The 20,763-nt window shown below is 38.9% G+C and overlaps 1 protein-coding gene across 23 annotated transcripts in view; it reads right to left on the reverse strand.

Moving 5' to 3' along the window:
* Positions 1 to 1,836: 1,836 nt before the first annotated feature.
* Positions 1,837 to 20,763, reverse strand: part of ANKS6 (ankyrin repeat and sterile alpha motif domain containing 6) — a 44,953-nt gene continuing 26,026 nt past the window's right edge. For 2 of the 23 annotated variants that reach the window (XM_075084464.1, XM_075084469.1), the window contains exons 10-18: positions 20,375 to 20,540; positions 19,602 to 19,771; positions 15,925 to 16,114; positions 14,381 to 14,497; positions 12,429 to 12,496; positions 11,043 to 11,159; positions 9,823 to 9,919; positions 2,563 to 2,608; positions 1,837 to 2,371 (exon numbers count right to left, since the gene is read on the reverse strand). In XM_075084464.1, coding sequence (XP_074940565.1) covers positions 2,362 to 2,371; positions 2,563 to 2,608; positions 9,823 to 9,919; positions 11,043 to 11,159; positions 12,429 to 12,496; positions 14,381 to 14,497; positions 15,925 to 16,114; positions 19,602 to 19,771; positions 20,375 to 20,540 — 981 coding nt within the window. In that variant the 3' untranslated portion in view covers positions 1,837 to 2,361. Of the gene's footprint in view, positions 2,609 to 2,691; positions 2,852 to 3,218; positions 3,426 to 6,629; positions 7,122 to 8,172; positions 8,560 to 9,822; positions 9,920 to 11,042; positions 11,160 to 12,428; positions 12,497 to 14,380; positions 14,498 to 15,924; positions 16,115 to 19,601; positions 19,772 to 20,374; positions 20,541 to 20,763 lie in introns of all 23 variants that reach the window. The other 21 variants (XR_012659119.1, XR_012659124.1, XR_012659120.1 and 18 more) reach the window with 21 other exon arrangements.

Consider the following 20,763-nt stretch of genomic DNA (forward strand, 5'->3'; position numbering starts at 1 on the left):
ACCATGTCTTTTTGTTCCTGTGTCAATAAAGCTAATTCTTTATGTAGTGGGACTTGTTGATGGGACAGTCTGAGGAACCCTTTCTGGCTGTTGTGTAAACACAAAGCCTACACTTGTGCTCCAGTAGGTCTCCTTTGATAGTGCTGTGTTCCATTTAAACCTCTCTGCTCCTCATTCTTTGACGCACTTTGGCGAACATTCCCAAATTTATAGCACTGTTTATCCTATGTAGGTTAGGAATTGGAAAATAAATCAACTAGAGGAACTAAAGCCTAACTCTTCTCCATCCTAACCAATGTCTTATGGGGCAACAACCTGTCAATCTTGAATTATTTTCTGCACAGTGAGACAGATTCAGCCAGAGGAACGAAGCATGCCTCTACCTTGCCTTACAGCCTTAATGTTCCCACAGTCTTCTGGGCAGTGGTAGGAGTGGCTGAGGGAACTGGGGTTGTGTTGCCTGGAGGAGGCTGAGGGGAGACCTTATTGCTCTCGGCAACTACCTGAAAGGATGTTGTAGCGAGGTGGGTGTTGGTCTCTTCTCCCAAGTCACTAGCGACACGACGAGAGGAAATGGCCTCAGGCTGCATCAGGGAGGTTTAGATTGGATATTAGGAAAAAATTCTTTACTGAAAGAGTGGTCAGGCATTGGAACAGGCTGCCCAGAGAGGTGGTGGAGTCGCCATCCCTGGAAGTGTTCAAGAAACATGTAGACGTGACACTTCGGGATATGGTTTAGGAGGCCTGGGGGCGTTGGGTTGATGGTTGGACTTGATGATCTTAGAGGTCTTTTCCAACCTTAATGATTCTATGAAAGTCTATGAAATTTGAACCCTCTTAGATTGTAGAAAGAATGCATCTCTCAACGTTGCAGTTTTTTTCACACTGAACTACTGTTCAATGTCTTACTAAAAAGGACCTTAAAAAAACCCCACACCAACCAACCACCCCCTCAATTTATTGCAGGTGAGTACTTCCAAAGAATAAGGCCTGCAAGCTCTTATTAGGAATGGCTGAAGCCTTCTTGCCTTGAGGTTTCCTTATTAGCTGGCTCGAGGTGACTCCCTCCAAAGTGTATTGGATGTTTGGATTGCCACCTGCTGCACTGAAAGCACAAAACTGTACAGGGAAATTGTGCTGCCATAGGGCCCACAGGCACTAGGTACTAGGTGAGATGTTTCGCCTCGTTACAGATCACTTATTCCCAGTTACACTGATAGGGGCTCCAAGGTGCCACTGCATGTTTTTGGGTCAGAAGCAGTGACTGCTTTCTTGTCGTAATAAGAAGCTGCAATTACTTGTCTGCTGCATTTGGAAGTGTTTTAACCAAAGCCGTCCACAGGTTTGTTCAGGAAAGGACAAGGCTGTTAGCTTAATGCTATATGGTTTGTACCCAACATTTCTATAGATCTGGCCTGCCATGTCATCTTTAGCAGAAGCTCTTCAAAACTGTGAAAGCAGAAATTACATATTTATGAAATTAATCCTGAAGCACAGTTCTGCATAAGGAGTGGTTTTCTTAGGTGTAAGGCATGTTGGAAATATAAAATACTATGCTAAATGTTGTAAGTTTCTTGACATATGTGCACTGAAAAACAGAACACATTGTTTTGTCCATGTACACATACATGTGAGTCTTCAGAAACATAAATATCATGTCAGAGGCTTCTGATGACTTGTATTTTAATTGCTCAAGAATTTGTATTTACTAAGCAGAAAATTATGTCCACTCATAATTACTATAAATAGTCCTTTCAAAATTATTTAAAAAACAAGTTACAAAAACTTATTTTAAGGATCTGCTGGTGTTACTGTTCAAAAAAAACCTCCAGCCAGTATCAGTTAAATGGTTTTATTCTTAAAACAACTGATCAGCAATATAAAATATTTTAACGCTATTTGTTTAAATATTGGTGACAGATTATGCATTTCCTTAAATAAAGTGCTCTTTTTACAAATAGACATTTCATATTTACTTTTACTGCTGTTCTAACCCCTTAATGTTGAATAGATAAAGTGTATTTTGGTTAATGAAGAATGCAGCATTACTTTTCCTTTATACTCCTTCTCATTAAACCATGACATTTTGCATTTGGACTCCTTTATCTGTGTCCAGTCAACAGAGGCATAGTCCGTTTATATATTCCTCCGTATAGAAGCTCTCGTAGTTTGTGGTGGTTTTCATGCCTTCTTCCATATTTTTATTGTTCTTGATTGTGCCCATGCAGGCCTCCTATGGGGTCTTCATCTATGGGCAAGAGCAGAATGAAAACATCAGTCTTCGTATATGGTCATTTATTCTTCCTGCTCTTCTTTGTTCTTCTCAAATCCAGACCACCGATGCCTTGAACAATTCAACACTTAGGTTGAACTATAAAAACAATATCTTCATTATTTTCTTTGATTCTTTGTGGGATTCAATTTTTAAGCACATTACTGCAGAAAGTCCTATACAGGTGTAGTTAGGACTAACTTCAGACAGTCATCTGTACACTTGGATTTACTCAGCCAGATGCCAAATTTCACCATAAGAAAAAAAAAATCTTTTTTTCCAGTAGCTACCTTTTAGGAGGAACAGCTTCTTGTGGTTTTATGGAGCAGCCAGGTGCTGTAAGAGAAAAAAAAAAATCTGAAAAACTGCAACCAGCAAGACTCGCAGCTTTAAAAAAGACAGAGTAATTCCACAATTACCGGAGACAGGCCCACATTTCCCAATATCACTGTTATACCAGACTTCAGGGGGGCTGGATGAGACGATCTCCAGAGGTCCCTTCCAACCCCTGCCATTCTGTGATTCTGTGACTCCAACAATTGGACCCTGTTCTTGGTTTTACTCATCTTAAGCCCTCTCCTGTACAGAGAAGGTATAAAAAGACATTGTCAAATGTGAAAAGGTCATCTACTGCCACAAACTTTTCCGGTGTTTCTCTTTTTGCAATGTGTGTCTTTCCAGCAAGTTACTACCTGAATCCTGTATGATTTTTATTTGCAAAGCTATATTGGTTTTGCTCCTATTTTTACTTCTCACTCTACAATCTCTGTACCTTCCTCCTCTGGATAACTTCCATTTGGTATTTCTCACTCTGAATCCAAAAGTAGAAAGTAAATATACAAATGACTCCCCACTCTTTTCCACTTTGTTCTGTCACATCCTTTAAAATACCTACATGTGTATCTACAGATACATATGTGTAAGTACGTGTCAATATGTAAGATACCATCATATGTCAAGAGAAACTGGAAGACCAGAATTTCCGGAAAGAATTATAGATTGAATGGCATCATACTCTTTTTTTTCATCATAGGCATAGTTACTCTTCATTTAACTTGTATCTGGAGAATATTCAGTATATTCCTTTGATATCTAAATCCTCCCTTTGTTCAGTGCCCCTGCTAGATGGCGGGGTGTTCTCTTTTCTTCCCACCTGTTGTAAGAGAAGTGTTATATTTAGGTGGGAGAGAGAAACTGAATGTCTATACCAAGTGACAAGGCTCATCTTTGTCTTTTGAGCATTTCAATAAACTTGATAAGGTAAACTAAGCTAACTGGCAGTTAGCTTTACCTCCAACAGATCTTTGTTAGTTTTTTTTTATAATGAGGTTAAGAAATGCCCCAGGAGAAAAAGAAGATTGTGTCCTTGTGCTAGTTTCGGTAGGGGTAGAGTTAATTTTCCTCCTGGTAGCTGATGCAGTGCTGTGTTTTGGATTTATCATGAGAATGATATGATAGGACACCAATATTTTAGTTGTTGCTAAGCAGTGCTTACACTAAGTCAAGGAATTTTCACCTTCCCATGCTCTTCCAGTGAGGAGGTGCACAAGAAGCTGGGAGGGGACAGCTGGGACAGGTGACCCCAGCTGACCAAAGGGATATCCCACACCATGTGACGTCATGCCCAGCGTTATTAACTGAGGGGAGTTGGTCAGGGGACAGCAATTGCTGCCCAGGGACTGGCTGGGCATTGGTCGGCTGGTGGTGAGCAGCTGCATTACTTTTTTTTTTCCTGGGTTTTGTTTCTTTTTGTTGTTTTCTTTTTATTACAGAATTATTACTATTATAATCATTAAACTGTTCTTATCTCAACCTAAGAGTTTTCTTTCTTTTGCCCTTCCAATTTTCTCCCCCATCCTAGCTGAGGGGGGGAGTGTAAGCGAGCAGCTCTGTGGTGCTTGGTTGCGAACTGGGGTCAAACCACAACAGTCCTCCAGAATATAAACCTTGGATGCTCTCTTGCATTTTTAATGTCAATTTTGTAGAAATGGCAAATTCTGTTACAAGCCTCAGGCTTGGTCAAGGGAACTCCATAAACTGTTTCCATTTTTTAACACAGATCTAAAATATAGCACTTCCTTATGTATGTATTGTAACTAACATATGGGATTTTATTTCTGCTGTTCTGGAAGAAATCATTCCAGTTGGTTTGCTCTTTCTCTCTCCATAGAATTTAATAGAATCCACATGAACTTTCTTCAGTTTTTAATTTCTGATTCAGCAAGTCTGTGTTGAGATGCAGTGCTCTCTCCTTTGGTGTAATTTCTTTCAAATTAACCTGCAGACCACTGCCAGATCTGTTCAACCCCTTAATTATCCACCTGATGACTGCATGAATCTTCACACACACACTCCCCTCCCAAACCGTAAACAATTAGTCCTGGCACTTAGGCATTCAAAAAGTCTCATTTTCTTTTTTACCAGAATCACGTAAGCAAAAAGGTCACCTCAAACTACAAACATAAGCATTTCCTGGGGTGATATAATTTCTTAAATCCAGTTTCCTCAGAAATCTGGACTTCACGCTGCCACTTGCTGTTTCATTGAATTTGGAGTCCAGACCAAGGAGGAACATTTTGTTCCCCAGAGCAGTCATCTTGCCTCATGCCTCCAAGGGCTGGTCATCTGCTCTAAACTTAAATGAAGAAGCAGCAAGCTAATTCTGTGTTTGTTTGACACAATTCACTGGGTTATAAAGAAGCAGTATCTTCCTAGTAGTTTCTCTTATCAAGGACAGGGTGATTAGCATGCATGGCCAATTTTCCAAGCCATGTTTTTATCCTTGAGAACTACCAAAGTGTCAAAAAACCCTGTAACATTCACACTTGGAACGAATTAATTTCAGCAAAATTTTCTGAAGGTAATTTCCATTAAAAAAAAGAGATGGGGACAACACTCTCCATGCAAGTAATGTTTGCCTATTCAGAACAGGGACAAGGACTACAACGCCCCCAAACCTAATGACTTATGGGTCCACTAACCACTGAATTATTTATACTGGAGTCAGGGCAGTTATCTGCCTTATGCAGTTCAAGCAAGGACTGGAAGATGGAGCTCCTGCAGCATAACCTAGGATCAGTGGCATGGGGTGGGGAGGATGTGGTTGCTGTATCCTCCTGACAGAAAACGAATGTATGTGAAAGCCTGTTTTCCACAAAGCAGAATCATCTCACTTCCAGTCCCAGGGATGACACAGCAACTGACGTAAAAAGGAACCTTTCTCCCAGCAGTGATCTTTATTATAATTGCAATAGCTCATCTGCCAAAACCCAACAAACACTCAACAGTTTTCTACAAGTTCTTGCAGCGAGTATCACAGTGAGTTCAGGAGCAGTAACCCCAGGCAGGAGGTGCTCACCCAGAAGCTAGCTGAGGATACAACAGCAATTGATTTTCAACTGCCCAAAAAAACATGGAGAAGAAACTGTAGTATCTTCCCTAAACGAGCCTGTTGTGTGAAATCAGTTTTACCACCAATCCTCTACTTCCGATGGTCTTGCTTTTACTTTATCTGCCTCTCATTGTTTTCCTTCTACTGCATGCCTTAGAAGCGTAAATGTAGATAATCACTGTAGTTCTCTTGACCATTCCAGAAACACTCATCTAGATGCTTTTCTATCTCTGATGCCTGCCATCTCACACCAGGTTTAAAGAGCAGCAACAGCTGATCCTGTGGCACCAAGGGAGGGGCCGAGACTGGGCAGTGTAGATTGGGGCACTTTGGGGCAAACTGAAGCTGAGTGGGCTTTGGAGCTATGGATGCGGAAGGATGTAGAAGCTGTAGACATTCGCAAGCTTGGTGATGGTAGCCAGCCTACAGACCTCCCACAATTATAAACTACATTTCAAGAAAGTGAGGATTTAGTTTCTTTCCCCCTGCTTTATAATTTCTGAGTCTTATGGATATATTCAGGTAATATTTCATTATCTTCCTTACACCCCTACAGGTTGGAAACTTCACACAAGCAGAGCTACCTGGCAGCCACACTGTTTTGGGCATTGAGCTTTTAAAATGACTGAAAGTATTGAGGAAGTGACAGTGATAGGTGTGAAAACAGTGATAGTGACACAGCTGGAAGAGCAGGATGTTTTCATCATCCTATGAGCTACCTCTAGCTTTCTAAAAGGGCTAATCATGAAGTGGCTTTCTTGCTAATGGTGTCCAGACAGGGTCCTAGGGAAAACCTATAGAGAAAGCAACGGTTGTGGACCATGCAAAAAGCATAAAAATGTCACTTATTACTTCTCAAACACATTGCAGGAGCCAGCCAGTTACAGATGCCATGATGCAAATCAATGATTAGACTGTAATGAGCTAGAAAAGTAAGTTCACATCAGAAAACCTAAATGTATTCACCATGCAAAAGCTTGGGAAGGTTCCCATTTCAGAAGCCTTCTTTATGTGGGAGTCCAAGGTATCTTAACTTGAAGTATCGGTAAAAAAAGGTTATGAAACAAATACACAAAGCAAATAATAACAAATTGCTAAGCAAGACATTCTAAAGGAACACAAGGATTAAGCAGCTGAACTGCTAAGTACAGAGCACAGGTTCTTGTTTAAATTGCCACATAATGGAGAAGTGATAAAAATGATGCTAATTTTTTTTTTAATGGTTCAAGGCAAGATCCAGGGAAACAGACCAGTGAGAAGGCCAGTAGTACCAGGCAGATTAACATATACCATAATAAAGAATCTGAAATTTTGTGGAAAACAATCAAAAAGAGATTTGAAAGTCTTGCATCACCAACCTACTGGAATTCCTTGAAGGTGCCAACAGTTTTGTAGATAACAGCAGTCCAGTTGATGCCTGGATTTTTACAAGGCATTTCACAAGGTCCAAGGCTGGCTCTTAAGACAATAAGGAATCCACAGGGTAAAAAGAAAATTTCTTGTGTGGATAAATAATCAGTTAGGAAGGCAGAGGACAGAACGTGGGAGTAAACAGTGATTTTTTCCATAGCAGAGAAATTCACCTCTAGCATTTCATAGGCATTTGTATGAGGACTCAGGATATTCAGTATATGATTTCAAAAGGGCATATAGAGTGAAGTGACAAACTTTCCCAAGTTATCCACGTAAATTAAAAAGAAAGGCAAACAGAAGACTGGCAAAAGGACTTCATGAGGCATCAGTGCCCAAACAATAAGATGGCAGACAAACTTTGATGAAGATAAATATGAACTAATATGAAGCAAGGCATATGGAAAAAATGATGTATGAGTGGTTATATAAAATGACAGGGTCTGAGCTCAAACTCAGTAGACGAGCTGGTTTGTAAAAGGTAGTTCCCATTAATACCAATTCAGTCTTCAGTTAGAGCCAAAAAAGCAGAGTACTAGAAGTAATTGGGAAAGGGCAAGAGAACTGAAAATAGAGGACACCACTGAAAAACAAACATCACTCTGTCTTGTGTAAATCAACAGTATGCCTGTGTCTTTAATACTGTATGCTAGGCTGGTACCTTCCAGTCTGAAAGGATGTAGTAGAAAAGGAAAAGAGGCCAGAAAAACTATGGTATAGGGAATGATTAAGCGGCCTTTAAGTCTTCTGTCTGGAAAAAAACATGACTGAGGAAGAGTATCACAGATATCTGTAAAATCATCAGTGACATGGAGGCAGTGAGGAGAGAATAGTTGTCCACTATATCTTCTGATCCAGTAGGATGAAGCAAAAGAAGTCAGGACATGGCAAGTTCACAGCAAATGAAAGCAAGAAGCTCTTCACACCAACATCAAATGAGACTGGATGAAAAAGCTGAACACAACTGTATGCACCTTGGATCTGACTTGGTACAGCTGCTCTTACACTCTAAAGTATTACACATTCCTGGAAATTACTTCAAGTTCCAGAGACTGCGTAAGAGTCCCACTGCTACTTTTTACAATAAAAAGCAGCTTACCTGGTGCAGAAACTTCTTCTATCTACATGTGCTCTTCCTCTTCCTTCTCTGTTTGTTGCTGTTTCACAGCCAAATCTCTTTCATGGAGCTCCCACACACAAAAACCCAAAAGCTAGATCTCTGATGGCAGCCTCCTTGCAGCACCTTGTCAACTGGTCAGCAGGAGCAACCGTTGCCTCCTTTCTTAGAAAAGGATGTTCTTCCCATCTCTGTGCCACCATTACTGTCTTTTGCTGTTTTCAAGACACTTTTAAGCTCAGTGGTTAGGCTCAGCAAGTTGCTTGGAGACACGTTACATCTGTATGCTTCTTCAGTTCTTGAGTAATTCCAGTTCATTGCACCACATTATCAAATCCCAAATAGCAGCTTCTCTTCACCTAGTAGTACCTACAGAAGAGGCTCTTCAAGTCTGGGATGTTATCAAGAGACATCCAGAAGTTCCCACACATGCTGACTACTCTGAGAATGGGAAGTAAGCTGCACAATGCACACAGTGACACTCGATAGCAGCTTTCAGCCAAGCAAACAGAATACAGAAAGTGGCCACGTTGACCAACTACCCCAGCAATGCCCAGGCTTCCCAAGACAGCAGTAGGACTAGAATTAGCACCTGCTTTCCCCTATCTGTTGATATTCAGCTGACTGAGATTGAACAACTGGGACTTGCTCATTATTAAGGCCTCCTAAAGCATACAACACCTGAAATATTTAACTTAACCACGAAACAAATGGAATGATTCTGTGAGTGGATGCAAGCAGCAAAATAAGCAACTGAAGGAGAGTAAGCAGTGCTTTAACATGGTGAATTTCTCAAGGCTATTCAATGGCTTTCGTGTTCCTCCGAAAACATGGATCCAGAAATACACATTTAAACAGGTTTTGACCCATTCCTTAACCCTGCGTTACAGATGCATATCTGCCTTTGGCTCAGGTGCCTGGCAGGACAGAGATTTGCAACTTTTATATCTAAGGGTGACTGTAGTAAAGGTATTCATTTTTTACAGGTCAGCAACACCTTTCTGTACATTTTGATTATAGATAGCACACTTTAAAAGGCAGTTTCTTCAGCAATGGCTAGCATTTAACACTGGTGGTTGGAATAGGTGTATTCCAAAGAAATTGACTACAGACAATCATATAAAAATATCACCTATATAAAACAACTAAATACATACATGCATAAGTACATAATCAACATAGCTCTCTAAGGCAGTATACTAAATTGTAAACTTTGAATATATTTAATCTTCCTGATCACACTAAAGAAAACTGTCTCCTATAAAGAGTATGCAAATGTAAATCATGCATCATAAACACACCTCCCACTGCTGCTATATATATACATACTCATTATATACAGTATACTGTATACTATAGTTTGCTATACTTACGTCCATTTTCTGTGTTTAGTAATGCATAACAGAAATCTTATGCTTATTTAGATAGTACTGAAGCAGGTATAAAAATCTTAAGAGATATATCTACCTTTTTACCTTGAAATCTTCTCTACAGTCTCAGCAAAAGACACAGACGTGCATCAATCATTAACCCAGAAAGCAGTTAACTGGCTTGTTTGTCATATTCTGTCTTCTAGCCAGTATTAATTCAAAGTATTCACACATTTTTTAATTAATTTCAGGTGCTACTTACACTGGGAATGACCTGGAGGTCGTGTGTTACTAACACTACTCTCAAACGAAGAGTGGAAGTTGTGTATTGTTTCTTGTAAAATCTGTCTCTCTCGTCCCTGTAAAAGCACAATCAATTCAAATACGGTACTCTTAAATTTCTGTTTAAAAAATACATTTATTAAAAGCTCACCAAAAAAAATGTCTAAATAAGTTTGTCTATGCCCAGACAGTCATTGTCTACTATTAGGAATAATAACAAATCCTTACCTCCCAGATTATGTAGAAAAACTTGTAGTCATCTTTTCCTTAAACTACCAGATAGCAATAGAAATATTTTCATTATTTTCTTCATAGCTTTATAGCATGGGGCATCATCCACCTCCCCTAATTTTTAGCCTCATCATTTGCTGCTGTTGATCTTAACTTGGGGAAATTATCTTTGTCTTGTTTATCTGAGCTTCCAGTATCAGAGATAGTAAGGACCTCAAAACTGAAAAAGCAGCTAAGAAGTGTCAGCAGGCCTAATTAAAGAGATGCTCCGGTCCATAATCCCTCTGACAAGAAAACTGCTTACTGTATGCCACTCTTAGCAAATTTGTTTATGTCAATGGGTACTGGGAGCTGACCTAAGGGTCTCCCTGCCCAGCATTGCCTTTTTGCTCATCCCCATCACAGCCTGGCACCCTTTCTCATATCATGCTGCTTCATATGCCCGAGGCTCCTTTAGGGAACTATCAGAGTACCTTCTCTCAGAGCCTTCTTATAAAATTAAACTCACTCAAACACACAACAGTCATGAGGCAGTAGAAGTGTAAGGAATGAAAGAAGTGCTGTTTACCTAATAACCGAGAAATCAAAAACAAAGGAGACCTTTCCTTTTACATTATATTCTGTAGCTGGACTACAGTTGCCAGATGATTCTTTTTAGCATCACTGAAATAAATATTCAGTAACTGCAATACTGCAAATGTTTATGTTACCAGCAGCTTCTGATATAACTTCCAATAGTCTGTACAAGAACTGTACAGTCACTGAACTAGGAAAGAGTTAATGCAAGAGACAGGGAGTACCACAAAGGAAGATATTTTTCACTAATCAAATACATTAAATATTTTGTTTGGAAAATATTCATTTGGCTTTTCTAACTAACATCTACAACTGAATTTTGAAATGTATGTTAAATTAACAATATAAGCAAACCTTGAATTAATTTACTAAGTACAGTACTTCAAAACGTACCTTTCCTGCATTCAGTTCAGAAATAGCTGCCAAAATTTGCTGCCTTGATCCATCAGTTTTAATACCCAGCTCTTTCAGATCACCATCAGTAAGTGTAAGGAAGGCTTCCATATCCACCTGCATATTACCAAAAAGGAAAAAAAAATCACTATTACAGGTTAAAAGTGTTTGATTTTTCTTTTAATTGTACAGACTTACTGTAAATATTGTGCACACAAAAATTTTTAATGAATTACCAGCACCAAATGGTACCCACTTCACCACTCTGTTGTCAGGTTTTAAATCTGCTGTTAAAAACTCAGTTAATTATGATCGTATATTTAAAATATTAATTTTTAAAATTCTTTTTCAGACAGGCTCTATCAATACAAAATATATACTCTCCACAAAAATTCCTCTACTTACAGTAGCAGCTAGCTGAATAAGCCTAAGGTTTCTTTCTTTTCTTTTCTCCCCACCCCTGGTGTTTTTTGAATTTCAGAATATTGTGCATACATTTCCAGTGTCTCCTGAGGAGAACCTAGGGTTCATTCATATACCATTTTATATTATATCAAAACATCCATAAGCCTGTGATAAAAACAAACATCTAAAACTTTTCATATTGATATAACCTTCACAGACAGAGCATATTCATTTCTACGAAGCACTCCCTTCCCTATCATGTAGTGGAGCAATAATAAGCCCAGTGTATTGTGATGCTGCTGCATAGTCTGTGTTTGTGGTGCCGAATCCTGAACCCTGCAGCAACGTCCATTTATTGTACGTCCATTCACTACCCTCTGCCTCTGGCCAAACAAACACACAATTATTGCTCACTTCTGATACTGCCTTAAACATTGTAATAAATTAATTTTACTTATTTTCAGCAATATTTCCTTTCCTTGCATCCTTCAGGCAAGTCACTGTCACAGGCCTCATCTACAGTGATGCTTAGGTTCCCCAATTTAATTCTCCTGTTGCTTATTCATAGCAGGCAAAAAAGAGAAAGCAGCCGTCTTGGTGACTCACACCATGCTGTTCTCTGTCTGGAAATGGGGTTCATGCTGTGATTCCAGGGATGATACAGTACATCCTATAAACCGTTTAGCCACACCGGATATAGACATATACAGAAAAAGCAGAGTGTAAAAACAGAAAGGGAAAAAAAATCTGAAGCACCTATCTGTATCAAAATTGTAGGTTCAGTGTAAAAAGCACTGATATTTGTGGTACCCTGGAGAATGCCATGAACACCACTTGGTCCATGTTTCAGGGTCCTCTCTGCAACTAGAAACAGTTGTGAAAGTTTAAATTTGAGTTTCTTGATCACAATTCTGATGCAATGTCTGTTGCACCCTACTTTTTCTAAAACGGTACAAAATAAATCTTTTAAAAAAAATGTACCTCTTGTTCCTCAAAAATAGGCTGGTATTTCTCAAGTGACAATTTTTTAAGGATGCCAGTCAGCTCATCTGTAAAAATAGAAAACAAAAAAAGCCCCCATGGATCAGGAAAGATTTTAGTGATCTCTGCATTGTTAAATGCTGAAAATATATATTAAAACATATATTCCACCCAGTGATATATGATAACAAAACCCCAATCACATTTACTCTGCATGAGAAATTAAAATATTGGTTTATCGTGTTCTCACCTAGTTCCACATACTGGAATTCCATCTGGTCTTACCTTGCTAGGATAAAATCTTTCTGCTGTATTGCCATTCATTCCTCATTAAAAGGATCTTAACAAACCAAACCACTAAGAACAGCTTTGGCATTTCAATGCCTAAAACGCAGGTGCTTGGCCCCAGATGGCTGACCCAGGTCATGCACGTTAGACAGGAAAACTCCTTAAACAGGCAATGAACTAAAATGGTGTATTTCCATGTCACGATCATAGGAAGGCAAAGTGTAGAGCAAGCAACCACCCAGGTGCTTCAAAACACTGATACGCAAGGGTATATCTGAACCTCTTCTCCTTAAGTGCTTGACGTCCAGGCATCTTGAACACACAGAGAGCTGAAGTCCAGCTAAGACAAGAGCTGGGCAGAATTTAAGCCCCATAAGCTTCTCTTCCAAGACTAAACACTGGATATTGGGTTTCCTCTCAAAGTCTAAGGAAATTCAAAGTAGGAGGACCTGATACTGACTCTTCCCACACATTTAGGATGTGATTACCCAGTTAAAAAGGGTAAGTGCAGTTTTAGAATAACGCACTGTTACCTCCCTTAATTACAAACTACCTCTCTCAACTAAGAATTCTGTTTATTTTTATTGCTTTGCTGTGACAAGCGACTAATTTTTTATTTCCAAGAAGTACCAAAGTGGTCAGTTAAACTAAGGAGTCAAAGTCAAAATGAAGAACAGGAATGACTACATTACACAATCAAACTATATTAAACATTTCCCTTATAAACTAACTTTCATTGTGAAGACATCACTATTCCACTCCCAAATATAATTTGCTTTTATTTATTTCACCTCTTTGACTTTTGACTTGCCCTTTTCTTTCATCATCAGTAGAAATGTGAAAGAGAATCTCACTCTCTAAGCTTCTCAGAAGACATGAAGTATCTTGAGATGGACACACCTTTCCATGCCCCATTCTGGAAACCTCCTTTACGTAGAAGAGCCCATAGGAAAATGAAGTGAAAAATTCTAGTGAAGTCTTATTTTCTGCTTGGGTTTTGATTTTTACCTCAAGGCCAATTAATTTGGTACGCTTAACACGATTTGTAAAGGTTGGCATGGTTTCAGGCTAAAAGCTTTAGTACCCTGAGGTTAATCCATGGGAAAAGGTAACAAGCTTTAAAAACACAGCACCATGCAGCTTGATGAAAAACACCATCTTACAGAAAGAAAATAAAAGTTTCATTAGAAGCTCTTAGATATATTATTAACCTTTTTCTCTTTTACGTTGTTAGTTAGGCTTCTCATTTTTCATCACACTGGTGTGCTTAAGTTATAGGTTTTGATATGGGAAGAAATTTTTAGTGTCTCTGAGCCCTGAACCTTGCTGTCATAAACAACTATAACATCTAACAGTTATCGCACACAGCGGCAATGCTTTCACCTGTAGGCCGGCCTTTCATGTTTGCTTTTCCTCTTTCCCTCTTCCAGTTCCTGTATTATACATTAAGTATGAACAAAACCTGAAACCTCTCAGTTTTACAACTCTTGCATAACATATTGTTTCTCCTTTGCTTTTTCACTAAGTCTTTCTTTTGCCCTACCTTGTCTCCTTACCTACATCCCCAAAGAAAGGAAAGGTTCTCAGAGCTCTTACTACTTCTACCACATTACTCCTATTCAGCACCTCTTTTGCACTATTCTGTAGTAGTACGGTAAGATTACCTTTCTCCCAGTTTTCAGAGCCTCCTTTTACCCTCACATGGTTTCGTCTTTCATGATTCTCTACATCACTGGTTCTCAGAATAGGGACAAGCTGTTGATGGTCCACCAAGTGGTTGCCTAAAAAGAAACCATGCACACCTCTGAACCCTGCTGCCTACTGTTCCTTTCCAGTAATATTCAATGCAAATCAATTTCCTACTTAATGTGAGTTTATTTGAAAGAAAAAGAAAAGTTAACATTGCAGGTCTTCTGTACTTATTCTTCTGATTACTGCTGGGGCTACGAGCATTTGTACTGTTGCTGCTGAATCAAATCACAGTAAAAGAAGCCCTTAAAGGACCACTTAACTGCAAAAGCTTACAAGCACAATGAACCCAGAACTACTCAGGCTTCTGACAAGCTACCCCTGTGCCTCAGAGGAAACTCACTGTGTCATGGCAGTAGTGGTGCAGTCACAAAGCCCGGCTTCACCAGATGAGATGAGAACAGCTGATAGCTTGGGGAATTCCCCTTGTTATCCAACAGCAAGTTCTCTTCCCTTTATATATTTCTAAACTGACAACTCTTATGTTATCAAGCCATCGTTATAAAATGGCACTCACTAAAATGTGAAAGGATTTTCTCCAGCAGACAGTACAATATTTTACAGCTAAGACATGATATAAGGACAGAAAGCAGGTCAAATTTCACCCCTCTCTACCATCAAATTGAAGTACGGTGTCAATGGACAAAGTCAGCATAAATGAAAACATTACAAAATCAATATGGACACCTTCAAAAGAATCAAAAATAGTACACAGGGCGTCTTGCAGACACCAGAAAGAAGGTACCTCTGTCTTATTTGAAAGATTCTGAGTCATGTTGCTTTTTTTCCACTATTTTTGAGATGTTTAAAGACGAAAGCAAAGTAATTGATATCCTGTTTACAATGCAGTAACATGACTTTTTAAAATGAAGTATTGTAATTTAGACCTAAAGTTCAACTTAAAAGGCAGTAATCTTGTCAGAAAAGTAGTAACATTTTTATCCTTTCTTATGACCTAAAGTTAAAAATCAGGTCAAAAGAAGGCTATTTTTGCAATTAAAAAAAATAAATGCAATACAGCTCTTAAAAAATCAATTGCATGTAGCTATGACTTGCTATGAATCAAAATTGTATTTCCGTAGTGATGCGTTTCACTGCATTTAAATAAAAATGTTGAGAAAGTGCATTTTCTACCCTCAGCAAAGGATGAAAAACAGGATCTAAGCTAGAAAGGGGGGTAAGGAGGGAGGCCACGTGAAAGTGGCCTACCTACATGCTCTATGCTAGCCTTGAGATGGTACCAATCTCCCTCTAAATGGAAGGGATCACAGCTTTTGGGAGAGAAATAGCCAGTTACTGTAGGAATGCCAATCTCGCAGCAAGAAACACCAAAATATTTCTTCCAGAAAGAAAAAAAATTCTCACTCGTGCAGATACAAACTAATCCAGTACAGTTATAGCTTTAAACACTTTGTGCTCTTGACGAATGAGTCTCCTATAATTACAGTGACCTACTTACCATCTTCTGTAATGGTACCACTGCTGGAACCGTTGCTCTTGGCCTGTCTGTGAGAAGAAGAGAGAGAGGACTCTGCATTGTGAACCTTAGGAGACGGGGAGGGTGATGGGGAAGGTGTAAGAGTTGGTGATGTGCTTTTAGATGTAGATGAAGTCCCAGATGGAGGTCTTTTGTTCATCTCCAGTTTTTGCTGTAGTTAATGATACAATGATTTCAGTTTAAAAAAATAAAAAGTGTTTACCTATATATGATGCTTCGATATTACTTAAGTTGCATATCATTTCTGCAGAGCATGTAGCCACAGCTAGAAGCTTCTGCTTGATTCCTATTGAAATAATTGGAGCAACATTGATTTATCCCAGGTGAGAGTCTGTCCCTTCAAATTCGTCAAGAAAAATACATTTATTAAGGCTGTAATTCTGGAAAAAGAAAATGGTTTCTTATAAAACAATACTGTATACAAGCACTACAATTACTCTTTTTATAAAAGCTGAAATTATTTTGACTCTGGAAACAGGTCTTTTCCATTCAGAGATTTAATTAAATAAAGCCTCAATTAAAGCTTTTCAAAGTACTTCTGATGCTAATTCAAAGTAGCACTTCATGCTGGATTAACCAGAAATATGTAGCAAGCATAAACTAAGTTTCAGGTGCATTTAAACCCCTTGCTGCACTGGAATGAAAGTTTCAGTCAACCCTTAAAATTATTACCTAACATGAGTCAAATGATTCAACTTTATTAAATATTTTGCCAGTATTTAATACATTTGGAGGCATAAAGAACAGGAAAATAGACGAAGTAAAATGAGGAATAAGAATACACATGTATGTATATCAGTCTTTTCCAAAACAAGTTAATGGACCTCATCTCCTAAATTCTTCAATCTACATCTCGCTTCACACAATTCAATGTTTGCATTATGTGACCTGAAAAGAAGTCTTAGGTGATTTTGCTCCTGGATTCCTGAATTCAGAGTTTAAATTAAAATACCTTTTGCCAGTCAGGCTGCTACAAGAAAAACATAAGAAGAAAGCTGAGCTGGGTAACAAGGCAAGAAGGGAGAATGACAGTGGCACCTGCCCCTCTACAGTTTTGCTTCTGTGCTATGCCATAAATTGAACTTTGCCAGTTAATGAAAGAGATGCAGATTAAAAAGATAAAACTGATCTGAGTGGCAACAGTCTTCCATTACTCCATCCTATGCCAGAATCTTCCACCCCCTTAGCCCTGCATCAAATTGACTAGAAGTAATGTAGTATGGTACAAATTTGAGAGGTCTCTGAAGAGCATCATGAACTAATTTCAATTTTTTGTCCCAAATTTCCCTGTATTCTGTTATTGGCCACTTGTGTTTCAGAAAGGTCTTCCCTCTCTAGCACACTGACTGCATTTATTTAAATTACATCACCCTGTAAATCATTATTCAGTTTTTATTTTCCTTTTCTTAAGGCTTGTACAATCCCACCCCTCATGGATAACTTTTGCAACACTGATCAGTGTAAAATCTCTGCATTTTTAGATCAGCTATTTCCAAGTTTAGACAGCCTGATCCTAGTGGGAGGGCACAAGCATTTCCACAATGGATATAAATGTTAAATTTTCAGCATTTATGTTGTTGATTACAACAACACGGTAGGCTGTTTAAGCTTTTGCAGCCAGCACGGATCCATGTGTGATTGTGTACTCCCAACACACACTGATGTCCCAAAAATCACCTCAGATCTGTGATACATGAACTTCTATTGCGAGATCCACACTGATTACATGTTTCGTTATTGGTGGATAGACTGAAATTCGTCTAGACATTTAAGCAAAGAGCACTGAAAGAACTGTTGCCTTTCCAACATACTGGCATCATTTTTATTTAAAAGTCTTTTCAACAGTATGATGAACTGCCCTTCCCTGAGATGATCTGCAGGGCATTGCACCTCACTACTACTTTATCCCCTAATGTCTTCTACCTTCAGTGGGAACAATAGTTAAACTTCTCAATGACAGAACTGTTGTAACAACAGGTCCCAAGATCTGCAGCCCAAAGCTCACAGGCACAGGTATTATCTCTTAACAGGCTAACTAATATAGCTGGAGAAAAATAAGATTTTTGGGGGCACACAAGCAGCTCTTCTGAAATTATTTCCAAGGTAAAAACAAGCTGAGAGGAACTGCTCAGAGTTTAATTAGAAATGTATTGGTCAGCCCACCTCTGAAAGAAAAAGCATTTAGTAGCTGTTGAGTAAACACAACTTTAACGAGGGAAGAGGATACTGAAGTGGCTTTGTCAACAGGAAAGAGAGACAGATCATTTATAACCCAGGGAGCAGTTACGTGGGATAGAAAGGGAGGAAAGACTATAATGTGCCAAAGAATCAGTATGAGCCCACAGCTTTTGGGGGTCCAGCAGAGTTATAAACTTTAGCTCCCAACCTCATCTTTGAAAAGCTACCAGTAGTCCCTTCAGAATCAGGACTGATAGATCAGAGACAAAGCGACTATTCATAGAAACTGTTTTGGCATTGGTAATTGCACACTTTTTCTGATTTTTGCCCTCCAGAAATTCCACTTAAATAATTTACCAGCTTTGTAACTTCATTTATCATTGATATTTACTGATTAAGTATACATATTGCTTACTGTTGCCTTGTAAGACATCACAGTACAAGATAGAAAATATAATGACTTTATACTCTGGCCATTTTTGTTTCTTCAGGCAAAACTTCCAAGAAGAATCTCATGAAGAGATGCAAAGAAAACACAACAAAGCTGTTTGGACATTACACAAGAAAGAAGTTTAGAAATTTTGCTCTTGGTCATGTATTCTAACATTTTCAGAATACCAGACATTAGAAGTAAACCCGCAAATTATGCGCTTTCTTTCTCTTGCTCTCTGAAATGCAATGTTTCCCTGTGTGAATAAACCCATACATTTCACACGAGTGTATCACATCTTTTGTTACGATGCTGCTTTCTAACTTGTGTCTCTGCAGATTTTGAAGATTTAAAATCTTAATCCTTAAAAATTTTGTACAAAGCAGTTGTTAACTTCAAAGTACATGCACAAAAACAGGCATGTCATGAGGGTAAAACTATTCCAGGAAATTGATAGGTAAGTCAGCGCAGATAACATGGCCTGCACTCAGGATCAAAACCTGACTTTGGTGGTGACAACTTAATGTTCATACTGTTTAAAAATAACACCATGTGGAGCAGACTGGATTCACACATATTGTTGTGGTCAGCAGACCCTGGTACAAATTATCTCATGTCCTGCACTCAGGTTGTGCCTTTGGAGGGAAAGTCGCTATACCACTTCAGAGTAAAGCCCAGGAATAACTAACATAAAACACTGGACTCAATCAGGGCCATAGAAAGAAAAAACGAGAAACCAAAATAACAGTGCAGATCTACCCTAATATCAAGTATTACATTTACTGCTTTTAAAATAGAGTGAAATTAATAATGAAGCAAAATCATGTTTTATTATTAGGTCTGATCTTTTGTAGACTTGTAATGAAAAGGAAGGTTCGTGGAGCTGACAAGTTTCCACTACTGTAACAGGTGTTCATTCATTTTAGGCTGTGCAATATCTTGCAGTTACATTTATCAACCATTCATGACTGAGACATGACATATTAAGATTAGCCAGCTTGGAAGTACAAAAATTTACATTTCCCGGTACCTTCACAACATGTCCATTGCCAACAATTTGAGCACACTGCAGATCAGAGAGGGTGGATGAAGGAGTTGACTGGACTGGACTATGCTGTTGGTTGGGCTTCTGTTCAGGCAAGCCTGCTGCTTTTCTCCTTTGGGCTGCAATCTGAGACAAAACATTATCTGCACTTCCACCTAAGGAAAAAATAAAATCAAAATGGTGTCAAGGAAACCATCATTTAAAAATATTTGTTAATCCTCAATTCACCTCTGCCTACCACTCTCTCTTAAAAACTGACTGGATGAAGGAAGAGAGAGAATTATAAGGTTCAGACCTGTTCAGCAGCTTTCAGCAAATGCAATAAGAATCAGCTACAGCAGAAGCCAGCCTTGTCTGTGCACACACAGAGCTGACTTTCATACTCTTGGATATAGGTTTCATGAGCTGCTTCACCATATTGTCTTTAAACAAAAAGCACACAACAGGAGTAGGGGACAGCTCTATGAAATATATGTTGCAATGAACAAGCATCCACCTGATCCATTGTGGGTTGACTCAATAAAATCAACATTTTTTCTGAGAGAGCAGCTAACCTATGAGACAGATGTGAGGCTTTTGTTCCCTTATGTAGGTGTCCAAAGCCCAATCCTGTTTCAACGAAATTTAGAGAAGTTTTGCTTATAGAGCAGTAGGAGCCCTCAGAAAAGGTACACCTTCTACCATCATCACAAACACTAATTTTTTAGCCAAACCAGATACAAACTGCTTTCTTATTAAAAGTAAAAGCAGCATGGTACCTGATCTGTTATGCAGTTCTCCCCCATGCCTGTTAATTCCCGCAATGTTGTTGGATCCACCAGAAGAATGGGGAGAATGGTTGAAGTTGTTGGAGTTTGAAGGAGATGCAGGTCTTCTTGCAAATGTTGGTAATTTGACTGGTCTAGTACCCTTGCTAACAGATGTCTGGAAAACAAAGAGAAATATAATTTTCCTCTTTCTCGTTTAAGCAAAACACCACCACCAAGCTGAGTGGGGAAGTAGACACTCCTGAAGGGAGAACTGCCCTGCAGGGAGATCTGGATAGGCTGGAAGAGTGGGCCAGCAAGAACCTTATGAAGTTCAACAAGGAGAAGTGTAAGATCATGCACCTGGGAAAACATAACCCAGGAGTGCAGCACAGACTGGG

Source organism: Phalacrocorax aristotelis, chromosome 2 (genome assembly GCF_949628215.1).
Source record: "Phalacrocorax aristotelis chromosome 2, bGulAri2.1, whole genome shotgun sequence".
Classification (NCBI taxonomy): Eukaryota; Metazoa; Chordata; class Aves; order Suliformes; family Phalacrocoracidae; genus Phalacrocorax; species Phalacrocorax aristotelis.